Here is a 16,249-nt window from a genome sequence, read left to right as displayed (position 1 = left end):
TCATTGCCTTACGTGTGTATGAGACATATACGAGCCTTATTCTTTTTTGATCTATGATTAATAAGAAGGATTAGAGCTGATTTGAAAAGTTGGCATAGCATAAAGTAGACATGCAAGGTGTGAGTTCAAGTTATGATCAAGTGCTGGTGACTGAGTTGTATAGCACTTAAATATTATGTTTTACTGTATAGCGCAGAAGTACTATATTTTTTATATATATATTTTTTTGTATTACCTGCATTTCTATAGCTGTAGCACAGCCAAATCCGACTCTAAGGACAATTTATACTTTTGAAAGAAGATCTTGAGCAGGAAGGTCAGGGATAGATCAATCTTGAAGCCACAACCACTGTATTTTGTAGCATAGACAGACGGAGGAAAAGTAAACAGACAAATGTTTTTGGCTACTATGTAAACACACTGCTGTGCAGCATTGAAGAATATATATCATTAGTGAAAACAGATTTAATGATGGATTTATTTGCTTACTGAATGATGTTAACCAGATTTTGAAAATACTTTTTTGTTTGTTTCTGATGCTGAAAAGTACACAAGACTTTTGAGAAGAAAAGGATTTTCGGGGGGGGGGGGGGAGAGGATAATTGTTTTTGTCGGTTTTGCATGTTCTGTGCACAGCTGTAATTGTAAAAGTTAACTGATATCTGATAACTATAGTAGTAGATGGCATCTGACAAAAGTTTTTTTTGAGCTTTACCTTAAAATGATTAACAAATAAAAAGGATTATTTTTACAGAATGATTTATAAATATGTTCCCTACATATTAATTATTGGCTTATCCAGTATGATGGTTTATTTTCTTCTGCAGGACAGATTGCTGTTTCAGCCCTGATGATAAAATACTTGTCACAGGCACCTCTGTTAAGAAAGGTGGTGGCAGTGGGAAGCTTTTTTTCTTTGATCGGGAGACTTTCCAGAAGTTGTATGAGATAGAAGTTACAAATGCAGTATGTATTTTAGTTTTCTTTATTCCATTATTCAAAATATGAATGAAATCATTTTCATATGCTTTATTTTCTCTATGCAGATAATGACCTATCAACACTACTGTAATTTGTCTATTCTGTTTTTGAGAGCAAGTATGACTAGAGGTAGAACGCCCTGAATAAGGGCTATTCTCCTTTCAATTAAAATAAGAAAAGAAAGTCTTGGGACAAGGTGTTTAAGCACTAGGAGATCCTGCTTTTGGTGTTAGCATTTGTCAAGATTTTTCTGAACCTTTCCAGAACTGTGAAATGAGGCATAAATCTGAAAATTCTCACATACATATGTATGCTATTTAGTCCACTAGTTCTCATAGTAAAATGCCATATTGTGACAGAACCCCAACTTGTCCCTGAAGCCAGACTTGTGATTATTATAGAATGTAATTCAGTGGATTCTAGCCTGTGTAAATGCAACAATTTTGTGGCAAAATAAAAGGCATCACTAGGAAACCCTGTATCAAAAAATCCTGTTCTTACCAGAAATATAAAAGCTTAAAATTGTGAATCTGTAATACAGAAGAGTCTGTGCATGGTTTGAACAACTCATCTCATGAGGGGAAAGCTTAGTATCAGATTTGAAAAAAAAGGTCCTTTCACCTTTATGGTGCACATAAGCAAGCGTGTAGGTTACGACAGTCAAAGTTGGGAGAAGTTCAAACAAGGAGTTGATATTGCTTAAGTATCAGGCATTTCCAGGAGTTGTTCGAGTCTATCACTAGCCAGTTCTTTGTCACGCTGTAGTGATTCAAGATACTGTTTTCTCCTTCGGGACTTTTCTTAACCCACCTGTTGCAGTACAGTGGACTTTATTAGCTCTGCACACCAAAACTGCGTCTGCTGGAGTTCATTTACACTGGCTTCACATTTATATTTACTTTTCTTTTCAAATCCCATTTTCTCTTCTAAATTCATCCTACAAAATCTGATTATGGCTGAATGTTATATCACTTATTTCTTTGGTAGCAGGCTTGCAAATAAAAAACATAGAAATCATGGTGAAGCAGAAGGAGTGTGGCTTTCTGAAGGGGGGAAAAACCCTTTTTTTTTTTTAAACAGATACACTCTATTTTTTATACTACATTGGAATTTTCATTGGAATCTTTATTTAGTATTAAAGGATTTCTCTATAGATAATATAAATTGGATTTTCAGTTTTCCTCCTATGGAACAGGCCAGAACCTCAACTTAACTCTTAAGGATTTCTGATGGATTTTTTTTTTCCTGATACAAGTATTACAACCTTTTTTGGAGACAAAATGTGAATGTCTCAGTATCTCGTCTGAAATTTCATGACTGATCAAAGGCAACCAATTGCATAAGTTAAAGTGTAGGAGGTAGATTCTCATAGAAGCTCTCTTGAGACGCAGGAAATAAAATAGCTTAGCAATTACGTTCACAAAGAACACGAACTCCTTAGACCTGAGCGTATGGCCTTGGTCATGTTGGCATCTTCATTTTGTGGTAGAGAGATCAGTAATAGTGTATGGAAACTTCCCTTTAGCTTTAAGACCTCAGGAATAAGAGACTTGTCACTGAGGGTACCTGTTAGCCTGCATTTGTGAAAGAAATAGGCTGATGTGCAGTAATTCTTACCGTTCTATCTGCTCTATGTTCAAAGAGAATACAATTTTCATTGGCTGACGTTATCTGTGTTTGAAATAGAGAGTCTGTTTGCCTGCTCAGGTAGACAATGCAATGGGGGAGTCCAGAAGCGATTTTTTCACTGTGAATTGTTCTCAGAATTGGGAACTAAAGTTCTGTTAATTCAAAAGGCGGAAGAAACATAGAGATGAGAACCAACGTAAGAAATTGTTGGAAAACCAAAATTAGGGACCAGTAGTGGGCTTCACTGGGTCCACTCATGTGCTATAAATTTAAGTATGTGTACAAATCTCAGCAGGTTCATAGTTTTGTACTATAAATGTATATAGGTGCTGATATTAATATAGTACTTTTTAAGACTAGTAAATTACTTCTATCAAGTTTTAGTACTGTTGTCTTTCTTCATTTGTAGTTATAAAATTGAAGACTGTTGTTCACCTGCTTTGAGTGTAATGGATCAAATGAAACAATACTCGAAATAGTGGGTGAAGAATTGAGATTTGTAAATGCTCTTCTTACGACATAATTTTCTGTGAGCCAGCATTAATAATACCTCTGAAATCAGTCTGTCTAGCTTCCAACTTCAGCACTACACATCTAAGAAAAACATAGCTAAACATATCAACTTCCATCTAAAAGAAGGAAAATTACTATAAGCGATGTTTTAAAATAAAAACAGTGTATTTTTTCAAGATATATCTGTTGTATCCTTCAGCTTTTTCAGTAGTTTTTTCCTTCGTGCTTTTCTCAAATCGCAGTGTTAGATGAAATGCAAACATATAAAAGCATGCTAAGAAACAAATGAATTTTAAAGATGCAGGTTGTTGTATTTTATAAGCAGTACATGCTGTTTGTTGGAAAGATTGTTGGCCTGTAAATTGATAGATTAATATCTTCTGTGTGGTTTACCAAAGCATTTTTCTGTAGTTCAGTAATTAATTAATTACTTTCTAACTGCTTTCCTAGTTACCGTTTTTTCCTTATAGTCTCTCAAAAATTCCAGTAGAGCAGTAAGTGTAGCTGAAGATAAAAATATGGTGTTGTCTAAGACTTCAGTTTGTCTACTGTGACTGATTACACTACTTCTTTAGCTTTTATGTATGATGTAGTTGCAATGTTTGTATTTTTGATTTTTTAAGCATCACGTATATGTAATTACGCTTTGCCAATGTGTAGTAAAAGAGTACAAGTACACCAATATCTATCACTGCAAAGAGTCATATCTACTCCCCTCCCTCATGAAAATAATTTCAGTAATGTCAGATGAGTTTAGTCCAAACTGTTGAAGAAAACAAGTATCATTAGCCATTTATTTCAATTATGAAATGAAAATAGTAAGACTTCTTGGAAGTAATTATATTCCATCTTAGTGGTACAAAGTATATAATGGGAATAACACAAATTCTATTGTGAAGGGAAAGCATAAACTGTGAAGGTGGTACAATTTTTATTTTTATTTTCTTTGGGTTCACAAGGATTTTTTTTAAAGAAAACTCCAGTAAGCCTAGAAAATTGGAGAACACTAAAGAGCAGTAAACATTATCTTAAACCTCCTTGGTAAATAGCCAGTGCAGTTGGCCTGTGAATGAACCTAGAGGGTAATGGGAAAATACTTAATGGGAGTGTTTGACCAAGCAGTGTCTGACATTCCTTTCCATCATACCACGCAAACCTTTTTTTCACCTTTTCTTTCAAGTTTTCATGGGAAAGCCCATTACTGCTTCAAAGCTGCTGGAGTGAAACCTTGTGGTTTTACTAATGGACTAACAGCCTGATTAGTCTCTGCTGTTGTGGCTGAGTATAGACTATTAATTTGCTTTTCATTTTGTGTATTAGTATTTTATTTTTAGTCACAGTGTGTGGTTAAGCTTGTGACTAAAATATTATATCCACTCTTGTATGCCATCGCAGCATGTAGGCTCTGGGACTTCTCTAGACCTCAAGCTTGTCACATGAATAGTAATACCTTTTGAAGAAAACTAAATACTGATAGATATATGTAAGAACTGGTATAGGCCATGAGCTTTGTCTCCGGCCAGTAGCAGTGTACCTCCAGAAGAGTATGTGAACTGGGCAAACACACAGTGATGCTTCTCTGACTATACTCTTCCGCCTCCGTCATCTGTGACTTAAAGATACCTTGATGCAGCTGTGGGAATTTTGCATTTCGTAGTGCTCGGTGGATTTTTCTTCCGTGATTTTGTCAAGGAGTGAAACACCCATGTTGCAGGATAAGGACAGCTTTGTTCACTGACTGCAGATGAAACCAGAGCTCAGGGGCTGAAACGCCAACCTCTGCCCTCGGGTCAGGAGGCTGCTGTCATATGTGCGGGGCTGCTGCCTGACTCTGGCTCAGTGTCTACAGGTGTCATTGAAAATGGTGAGGGCTTTACACTGTGGCTGTAGTTACATAGGCTAAACTGTGCAGAGTCCCTCTCTTATTACCAAGAGCTGAGCTTTATAAAACAAGACTTCATCCTGTTGTGCTTGTGCAACTTTTTTTTTAAGCTGTTTTATCTCTCTTTCTATCTTGACACAATAATCCCAGAACTGTCCTTTTGCCCTCACCCCCGATATCTACAGGAAAATGATTAGATTAAACTGTCTCAATTTGAGCATTTGTAGCTCATTCTATGTGAAAGATTTCCAGTTCAGTGCAAAATATCTTTCCTCTCTGTTTACATGGATGAGGAATATTATTAAACAGGTCTTGGGAATTATAACTGCTGTAAGAGGAGTACAGAACATGTGCATGGAAACTCAGAGGCCATTTCCCTTTGCCTTCTTCAGGTAATGTGGGGGAAAGGAAGACCTGCAGCATTTTTGGGCTGAGGTCTCATTTTTGGGGATGTCTGTAACTGGACTCTTTTTGGAAGGAAGGGAGGTTTCGTAGTCAAATGCACGTCAAGGGGGATTTATTCCTAATTCTTGGCTTGGCTATGCAAGTATGAGATCTTCATGGGAAGCAGTTATAAATACGTAGTGTATGGGAAACAGAGTTGGGTACACATCATTTCCCCCAATGTTAGATTATCAGATTAATAGCACATAGCTGTGGACAGCCACTTGAATCTCTCTCACGTCTGTCACTCTTTTGTCTGGGTCAGATAGGCCAACCAATAGTTATCCTTATTACAGACAAGATGGATTTTGGCAGCAGTGGAACAGTCATTTTCCCCATATGGAAAAGAGATGAAATATACCCTGTTATTGCCAGGCAAAGATGGGCTCTAAAAAAAAGTTGTACAATTTAGAGAAATTGCTATTTTTAAATGAAAATGTAAATAATAATTTAATTAAAAAATGAGAACAGATGATGAGATTATGTGCATTAGAAAAGGAAATGTGTAAGATTTTAAAATATCCCACAGGTTTTTGTAGATAAGCAACAATCCAAAAACATTGATTTATGGTTGTTTTGGGAAACTTATTTCTGTTAAGAAAATTCTTTGGTATTTTCTTAGTTTCTCAAATATAAGCAAAAGTTAAATTGTCAAATACTTTTGAAAATATCTCTAAGGGATGTTTCAGGAAGGTCTTCTGAGACAAGCTATAAATAAAGCTTCTTTTTAACTTGCAGATGAAGAGGAAAGAAGAAATATGGAATATGAAACTTCTAGCATCCTTTATGCACGGTTGATATAGCATCGCAGTATTTCTTTCCTTGACCTCAAACAATAGCATTTACTATTTATAAGGTGCAGTAATATGGTAAAGGACTTTTCCACTGTGGCCTGTTTCACTAAGATTTAAAGCTTTTGCATACGGGGAAAAAGGAATTCTTTTGACTTCTGGAAGTAGCATTGGCATGCTACTTTTGTTTTTTAAACCATTTCTTTTGTTTGAAAGGAGATTCCATATTTTTCCAGCAAGGAAGCTCATACAGTGTTTAAGGTCTGCTAAATTTTTGTACTAATTAAAATACAAAATGCCTAGCATGACAGCAAAATGTTCTCTTTTGTCATGAGGTAACTTGTCACTTTTTATTCTCTGCTTTCATAAATGGCAACGGTGGTCCATCCCTTCTTATATCCTGCAGCAGCACTTACTTTGTTTTAGGGGAGTTGTTGCTAGAGGTTTGCCATGTGAGAGAAAGGTAAACTCTGCAGCTTCCCTCACTGTAACAAGCAGAGGTTGCATGAGGGAGTTGTATGCCTTAGTTTTGCTATACGCTGTGTTGAAAATGTGGCTGCAATTCTAACAGAGCAGGTGCTTGAAAACGCCCTGCCTTGCGATCACGAGGAGAGCAGTTTGCCACCTAGACTAAAAGTGTCTTTTTCTCTTCATCACATAAACAAAAAGTGCTGTTCTTTGCCTCTACTCACCTCTAACAGTATATTTTATAACTGTACCTTGAAAGATATGTGATTCAGCCTTCCCACCCGTATATTTTATATTGAGATCCTACTTTAAATTATTGGTCTCTGAAAATGTTTTTTTAGGATATTTCTGGTTTCTACCTAGAAAATTGTAAATTTTACCTTATCCATTTCAGGTCCCTGTTCCGTTGAATGTTTCCACACATTTTCTAAATCACACTTCACAAGGGAAAAACATTATTGTTGCTTCCTTTACTACTGTATTCTCATGAGTATTTTAAATCTAATGATAGCAGGTCACTACGCTCCAGATATTCCCTAACCTCCCACCATATTTATTATAGTTGGCTCTTTTCCTTGGATGACTGCCAAAGGAATCCCAAATCTGAAGATTTTTTCAATTGGGGCTTAAAGCAGATTTTTAATATAATATTAGCATATTTTTACTGTAAGTGCAGACTTTTCTTTCTGGATCAGAGTACACATAGTATCAGTGTAAAAAGGTTAACTGTCTTTTTGCTCCAAAGAAGAAATAAGGTGGAATGATAGTCTTTGCTGTTCAACTTTTGAGACCTTTAAAATGGCTTAATCTGTTACTTAATCTTATTTTGATGTTTAATGCGTTATACTTTGGCATAATAGATAAGCCTATGTACTACATAAGGGAAGGAGCAAGCTAGTTAAAAATACAGCAATTTTCTAAAAGCTGTTCAGTCTACGTTTTTTCCCTCCTCTGGTCTGCGGGTGCAGCCAGGAGGCAGAGCAGCCCTTCCCAGATAGAGCAGCACAGCAAGCCAAGCCGCTGGCTTCTGGGTCACCGCTGTGCGGTGAGACACCAACGAAAAGAGATTACAGAGTGTGCAGTGGGAATTAATGTTGCCTCAGAGCAGCATTATCTTTCTGTGTTTCTTAAGGCAGAACTCCAGTTGTTCTTGGAAGGGAGCAGACAGTCAGTGTTAGCCGTGCAGATGAGCTGCAGAGAAAGCAAGGTGACTATAGAAGGAGGAAGAAGAAATCTGCCCATATACAAGCCTTTCATTACTATGCTAACTTTATTGGTTGATTTTACTTTCCACTGTGCATGTCAATTTTTAGTGATCCTTGATTATTGTGCAGAAGTAGTGGTATTTCTGCAGATAAGATTGACGTTAGCTTCAGAATAGAAGACTAATTTTCTGAATAGTTTCTTGAATTTTTTCCTGAAATTTCAGTTGCATAGCATCGCAGAGTAAGTAAGTCCTTGTACATTTGGGTGCAAGTGCGCTGAAACATTTGTTTAAAATCTTCTTAGGCCTATTCTTGACTTTTGTTGAATATCAGGCAATGAGAGGAAGGAAATAACACTGTTTCCTTTTAAAACTTTCAGATCCTGAAGACAGGCAGGAATCACTCTGCTGCCTTTAAGTTAGAAGACTTGCAGGCCTTTCCTGCAGCCCTTTCCTGCAGCCCAGTGCGAGGAGATTTTAGTATATTCTGAGACATTTCTCCTCTCTTTTTCTAACAAGTAGTGATACGGTATGCATTCTTACTGGGATGCGTTTCATAAGCACTAGCAGAGTTTTCAATCTTTGTCTCTGAAATCTTCAACATGATTTTGAAGGAAAACTAGATTTGTGTGCTCTGTACAGCAGTGTACATATCAAAAGTTTCCAAATGGATCATACCTTCATTATAAAATGGAGAAGTTTGAAAGCTGCTGCTATAATATTTTTCCTGATGGTAGAGGTTGTTTAAAAGTGAAAAGTAGCCAAAATCCGTGGGATGGGGAACAATTGTTGAAGGATTTCGTGGTAGTGAGAAACTGACTTCAGCTGTTAGTATCCAGACATTTTAATGTTCTATTTAAGGCTATAGAAATCTTTTGACTTAAGCATAGTTTTGCTGATTTAACTTTGTATGTCTCCCTTCATTTCTGGGAAGACACATCACTAAAGTCAGCAGGACTTTTCTTTGTACAAGTTCCAGAACTACAGAAGATAAGGTTTGAAGGCACACCAAGGTTTGATCCTTCACTCCAGCACGGGCTTGAAATTGCTTGCCCCTTTAAAATATAAAGATAGTTTAATTTAGCTGTAAGCTATCTTGTAATGTTAATTTAAAGGAATTATTGTCTCATAAAAGTGTTAATAAGCCAGTAAAGCTTCCTAAGTTGTAGGAATTGCTTAATTATGTTTTAAACTCATACATGTTTCAAAGATACTGCCCTGCATAAACAGTTCCTCACCATGAATATGTAATTTATTATAGGAGCAAAGACAAAATAGATATGCTAAGTAAACTAGTTGCACATATACTTACACTGATTATGACAGCCTAGGATTCTTTCAGGAATGTCAGAATTTATAAAAATTACAGTACAGATGAATATTCAGTTCAGTCAGAAAAGCTCCATTTGGCCACTGCTGTAGTGACCTGTACTTACAGAGTCCCTGACCGCCGTCAGCATGTCCTTTCACTCCTTGAGTGTCTTCCCTGCTGACATCCCACTTATCTGGGCAGCCAAGTGTAGCAAATCAGAACCAGGCTGTTCAAACAGAGCCCATCACATACCGTCATGGCCACTGAAGCAAAGCTGCCACTTAGGAAAGAGAGAGAGTTTGTTTAAGTTTTTCTTTTCCTAACTGAAAATATTTTTTTAGATCAGCAGCTCTTCCTGTGACTTTTTATTGCATAGATTCAGAACAGGCTCTGAAGCTGAATTATGTTTTTATAGGGTAGAAAAGGGGGAAGAAGTGAGGGAGAGCATAAAGCTTTGTTTGTTTGTTCCTATTTCAATTTTTAGGCACCTCCAGAGCTAGACCTGATCTTTCAAAACTAAGATTCTAAAGATTTGTTGGACAATTTTAAGAGTTTGTATGTGATGTATTCTTTCTGCACTAGGAGTATTTAATTTGGCCTCCAGAATCCTTTATCCCTGAGGAACTGGAGAGTTTTATGTAAGTAGCACAACATGCTGTAACATAGATCCTCATTGTGTTGCTCCATTTAGTTTTCTGTTTTTGTTCTGTAGTTATTTTGGCCATTGTAGGCTACAGGGATTCACCTGACCAAATAGAGATGTCTGCAACTGATTCAGTCACCCTAGGCTCCCTTTCTAATCATCAGAGAGAAATAAACATATCCAGACTGTGATATGTTTACATAAAATAGATATCTAAGCTAGGTTAAATGACAGCCACTATAAAAATGCTTACTTCTCCCCATTGATTATAAAGAGAGATAAGTGGTTATAGGCATTTTAAGAGCAGACTTCTAAAGATTAGAGGTGTAGATATCTTAAGTTTGGTGAGTTAAGTCCCACCTAAGATCTTCACTTCCCTTCTTTGGGGAACGTTTTATCTGTCTTGCTCTGACCTTGCCAATAGCAAAGTAGGAGACAATGGGTTTCTTTTACAGTCATTTCTATTGATTTATGGCTGTAGGCAATTTACAGTAGCACAGCAGAAAAGCATGCCCACTGCATAAAAGGACCGTGCTAGCTGAGAGAGAGTCAAGCGTAAGCTCTCTCAATTACACCTGATTTGCAAACATAACTGTCCAAATATCAGCAGCTTCGCCTTAAGATTGCAGAACGTTGTCTAAATGTGAACAAACTTCTCTTTTTTTAAATCAGTAAAAACATCACGTTAAGGAAACATCAAAAAATGTACAGTCTTGCTTGAACAGTAGAGATGTGTGAAAGTCTAGGATTTGCATGTTCTGTTTCCATTTTCAGGATGGATCTGTAATTAGCAATGTTTTTTCTAGTGGTAAATTATCATCACATGGCAAGTAACGTCCAAGGAAATCACTTTTGCTCTTTCCAATTTACAAGTAGAGTGTTGGCTGCACGCTTGCCACAGGGGATGGTACAAAAATCAGCTGTATGTAATCATCCTTCAGTAGAGATTTCCACACTCTGACAGTAGTTTTCTGTAGGTGTGAATCTTCTGTATTTGCACATTTTGTTTGTACGTTTTTTTTTTTTAAACAAGCAGTTTTCTTTCAGGGCACAGCTAGTAGCCATGGGGGCAGACATGAATTTGGTGAACGTCTCAGCTTAAAAATCTTATAGCTGCAGTCTGAATAATCAGTTCTGAAATTCTGAAGGAACTGTATTAGCAGGATGAGAGTCTATCTGAGAACTATCTGTGAAGAATGAGAGGGCGTACCTGAAGAGAAATAAAATTTGAAAAGGTTTCCTCCAACAGTGCATAACTCATGTGGAAGCATGTTTTTCTTCCTCTTTCCTGTGTGGCAAGAGGAGCTTTACTTGTGAACTTTGAAAAGCTGATACTTTATCATATATTATCAGAAAGCACCATTCATATGAAGTGTTCATTTTCAAAGACAAATGTATGGGATTTAACCTTAAAACCTAACTGTCTTTAGGGAGGAGAGATTGATTCCAAAGAAAACAATGCCTGATTAAGTTGAGAAGCAGGAAAACCTCCTGAAGGAGGGAGAATAAATTAAAACATCATTGTAAAATATGACCCCCATCTAATTTGCTTTTTGTTTTGCAGTAGCAAGGAAAGACTGTTAGCCCCATTGAGCTAAGTGCCGCAGAAGTGTATGGTGATTCCTCTTTATGCCAAAAATATCAGTCCTTGGAATTTCTCAGAAAATGGTGAAACTTGATATCATGCCAGTCTTGCAACAAATTATGACCTCCACATTGCATTAGATTAGCAGATGCATACCCCCCCCATGTGTGTGTATGTGTATAATAACATTTTGCTAATAACAGAAGATTAACTGTTATCTTGGATGTTTGTATACATGTAAAAGTAGTTACCTTCTCTTGGATCCTGGTCAAGCTTTCAACTCAAATGTAAAAAAATAAGAAATGAATGTTTTTTGTACATGTTTTGAGCTTCAGCTCACAGACAGATAAAATGTTGATAATAGGAATAACAGAAGACAGTAATGGAGGGAAACCTTTAATTTTCCTTAGCGCTCTGGCAGAACAGAGAGAGAAATGAATAATACTTTCAAGATGCCATCTTTATATGTACTCTCCTTACATTTTGGTAGATTCAAAGATACTAATGAAATTAAGTGATTGCTCAGGATCTGGAATGTGGTGAGAAAATATTTGCAGGCATAAACATTACAGTTCGTATGAAGGCTCCACATATTTTGTAATATGTAGGAGCTAGGAGCAACTGCTATATTTGCTCAGATTTTTCCTTGATATGCTTTATTTAGGTGGTTCTTAGTTTATTTTTACTTACAGCAAGCAATTTAGGTAGATATTAAATACCTCAGGGAAGTAAAAAATATTACAAGAATCTTGTAATGAACAAATACATTTTTAAAAAAGTGTTAGGAATATATAGGTTGAAGCATACCTTTAAAGCCCTATGAATGCTTTAGTTTTTTTATATAATGTACTGCAGTATTGTAGATACAAGAAATGTTGTTTTATATACTTGTAAGCATGTATAGTTTCTACTAGTCTTTGAGCCTTTTGAAATGGCTAATTCTCTGTAGTGCTGCATCAGTTACTGTTGATGTTTTTAGGAGGAGATTTCTTAAAGCAGCTGAGCGCCAATCTTGCAGCTTGTGGTTACTGAACGGGGCAGTCCTCGTCCCCTCCTTTGGCTGTACGTTCTCACTTGTTCCCTTGTATATTCTGTCTCAGACTTTTGCTGTCCCTCAGTGAAAAGCCAGTAGCAAAAAACTGCCTCAGAAAGTTAAGAAGCAGAGCAAAACAAAAGAAATCTTTTCTGCCAGTTCAGCACACTGAAGCAGCTGCCCGCGGGTCAGACAAATTCCATGCCTGGTGGGACTGCACTGTGCAGAAGGGGAGAAGAGGGAATGGGCTATTAACTTTGGCTTTGCCATCCCCGGAAACCTTGTCCTTCCATGTTGATAGACCCTCATAGTGAACCTTGTTCCCACAGTGTAAGCTCTTATTGCCGCCAGCTGTTTGCACCCCACAGTCAGAGGTTTGCCCGAGGGACAGAGGAGATGTCCTCACTGAGTGCCTCCCCTGCTGCTTTGGGTGGCTCCAAGCAGAAAGCCCTGACCTCTAGAGGAGCGTCTTCACTCCCTGGGTAAGGAGCAGACCTCAGTCTCTTCCAGCAGCCGAGGGTAGAGGATGGATGGTGTTGCTGAACGTGGAAGGGAACTGCCAAGCAGAGGAGGCAGCAGGGGACAGGATACTGTGACAGATGTGGGGGGATCTGTAGTGCCAGAAGAGAGCAGAGTAGGAGGTGGATGGTCTGCAAGGAGGGAATAGGCTGGTGCAGAAGAGAGAGAGAGACCCTATTTGCATCCCCTGGGAAGCTTCTCACAACACCCACAGACCCCCCTCCCCGTCTGTCCCTTTTCCCCATCTGAAAACTCTGTAACCCTTCCTGATCCTTCTTGCTGAGGGAAATTAATTAACCTCTCAAAGCCTTCTTCCCCCGAAACCTGCGCTGACTTGTCTAAGACTGCTCTTTCATGTCCTGGATCTGCTCTCTCCCTGTTGTAAAATTGAGTTTTTTAACCTGAAGCATGGGCCAGAGAGCTGAATTTTGCCTACACTGCTGCAATCTTGAATCATCCTTATAACCAAAGATCCAGTAGAATTCTTGCAATCCTTGACATCAGAGTTTGTAGTTTTATGACCTTACCAGCTTCATGGTTTCATCTTAAGGGTAAATTTTCCATTCCTATACAACAAATCATTTTAATCTTTTCTTGCTGACCTTGTAAAATGCCCTCTCTGCATTGTTTACTTCTCTAGGGGTGTTAGCCCAAGAGTTCTGGACAGTTTCAGTTGAGGTAATTAGCTTTTGCTTGTGGAGAAATCTGTTTCAGTTATTCTTCACTTTGCCTATTAAATGCAGGAGTATATTTCTAGAGCAGCGTTAAGTGTCCCATTCTGTGTTGCAGAAAAGTCTGACTCAGGCTTCAGCTTTACATTCAGAGGCGCTGCTGTTTAATCCCGTCAGAGCACAGTGAAGTGCGTAGTATCAGCACAGCTGTTTGTGTGGTTGTCTAGCAAGCTAAATAACAGAATTAACTTTGGTAGGAAAAAAAACTAACAGAAAAATTATATGGTGCAGTTTGCTGCACATCTGCTTATGTGATGCAAAGGGCTGTTGAAGAATCATCCCAGAATTGCACACGAACAGGGACTGCACATGTCTCAGAACTGAAGAAACGCACGTGGAAGTGCGCTTCAGGAAGAAACGATGTAATCACCTTTGCCTGTCATCTTTCTATGTATTTATGAGCTTTCTGGTTGAAGTTTACGACATATTTTTAAGCTTTTCTAAGTTATTGCCAATAACATTTTGTAAAACTGGAGTCAATTTTAAAAGATTCGGGAGTCTGAAGTGAGTACAGTGCTTCGTTTTAAGACAAAGTAGGTGTGTATTGGTCTAGTAACTTATATTTTCTATTTAAAATAATGGTGTAACTACTTTAGGAAAAGGTATAGCTAGTTTCAGGAACAATCAGTAATCTGTTTGTATTTTATTAGGAAGATAAACATTTTGATCTACGTTACAGCAAAGAAGTCTTTAAGAGTGTGTAATTTTTTTGTTTTATTTCACTCAAGGTCAGTATTCCAAGATAATCTATTACCTGAAAATCATGACAAAGACCAACTGTCAATAACATGCACTGAATCTGTATTACGTTCCTTTGTAGTGACACTAAAGAAGGTGAACTTGAACTGTTTCTCTTCATTTTTAACATTCTCCCTGCCTACCTTCACAAAAACATTTTCCCCGTCTTTTCCCAATATTTCCCACTAAGTGCTGTAATTGTAAGTACTGTATTTTAAGATAGAGTAATCTTACTGTCACGAGGCTGAGCAAAAAAAATCTCTCCTGGTCAAATCAGTTCCACAGATGAAATTATTGTTGTGACAGGCTTCCAGGATGTCATGTTCTGAAGATGTGCTGTCCCATACATTGAGCTGTTATCGGATTTCCTTTTTTTTTTTTTTTTTTTTTTTTAAGTGTTGAAGATGTTTGTGTTATGATAAATTCTGCATTTTATCATTCTTATTTATTATAATACATTATTTTCCTTTTGCTGAGCTGAGAGATGATCTGAAATTGTATGGATTTCAGAATCAACGTCACTTTATTTCAGCTTTAATTGTTACGAGAAACTGTTTAAGTCTTTCTATGTTGAATGTTTGAATCTAAAATTAGTTAATTGAGGTTTTGCATTATTGCTCTAGTGTTCATATTTTCTGAGCCTTAAAGCTGGCATCCCTTGAATTTTCATACAACCGGTGCTAATGGTTAATCCAGTCTTTTGTGGTAGGTTTCCGTAAAGCACTGTCAAGCTAATTCCCTCCTCATGTTTTACTTCTCTGATAAAGCATGAAATCACCTTGGTAAGTACAGTGAGAGACTGTAGTTTGCTTTTAACTGCTGGGGTTATTGCTTCCAGCCTGAACTCTTGTCTCAGGCAGTTAAAACTCAAGTACTGCGTGGTTCGTTCTGGCTTCCACTGCAAGACCCAATCTTAAAATGAAACTAGTTATTAAAAAAAAATGATTGTGGATTTTGGAATGAGGATTTACGGCAAATTCTGGTTCCATCTCAGAGAAACAGAAAGTGGCAGCCAGAGGTATTTATATCGGAAAAAAGAGCATTGCCAGAAGGTCAAGGGAGGCGATTATTCCCTTCTACTCAGGAGTGCTGGGCCCAGTTCTGGGCTCCTCAGTACAAGAGAGGCATGGACATACTGGAGCAAGTCCAGCAAAGGGCCACTGAAACGATTAAGGAACTGGAGCATCTGACATACGAGGAGAGGCTAAGAGAGCTGGGGCTGTTAGCCTGGAAAAGAGAAAGCTCTGGGAGGATCTTATCAATGTTTATAAATATCTGATGAGAGGCAGTAAAGAAGGTAGAGCCAGACTGTTCTCAGTGGTGTCCAGTGACAGGACAAGAGGCAATAAGCACAAATTGAAATACAGGAAATTCTATTTAAACATAAAAAAACCGAAACACCTTTCTTTACAGTGAGGGTGGTCAAACATTGGATACCCAGAGAGGTTGTGGAGTCCCCTTCCTTGGAGATGGATATTCAAAACCAGACTGGACAATGTCCTGAGCAACCTGCTGTAGTTGACCCTGCTTTGAGCAGGGGGTTGGACTAGATACCTCCAGAGGTGTCTTTCAACCTCAGCCGTTCTGTGATTCTGTAAAATCTTGTATCAGTGGGCAAGTATCTGTCTATGTGCATGGGTAGGTCAGGCTGGGGGAACACTTCTACTCCTGCCGTGAACACTCTGTTCCCCTGGAGAGCTGGGGGGCAGGACATTCTGTGACCAGAATTTTGTTGGTTTGCATTTCTAACGATAAAGATATCTACCTGATTTATTT

General features: G+C 37.9%; 1 protein-coding gene across 2 annotated transcripts in view; it reads left to right on the top strand.

Moving 5' to 3' along the window:
* The window catches only part of LOC138064854 (WD repeat-containing protein 70-like), a 147,692-nt gene that overhangs the window by 111,758 nt on the left and 19,685 nt on the right, over window positions 1–16,249 (top strand). For both annotated transcript variants that reach the window (XM_068929068.1, XM_068929069.1), the window contains exon 13: window positions 828–966. In XM_068929068.1, the coding sequence (XP_068785169.1) occupies window positions 828–966 (139 nt within the window). The remainder of the gene's footprint in view (window positions 1–827; window positions 967–16,249) is intronic.

Source organism: Struthio camelus, chromosome Z, assembly GCF_040807025.1.
Source record: "Struthio camelus isolate bStrCam1 chromosome Z, bStrCam1.hap1, whole genome shotgun sequence".
Taxonomy (NCBI): domain Eukaryota; kingdom Metazoa; phylum Chordata; class Aves; order Struthioniformes; family Struthionidae; genus Struthio; species Struthio camelus.
Note: the sequence above shows the minus strand (reverse complement) of the source record. Positions and strands in the feature narration are given on the sequence as shown.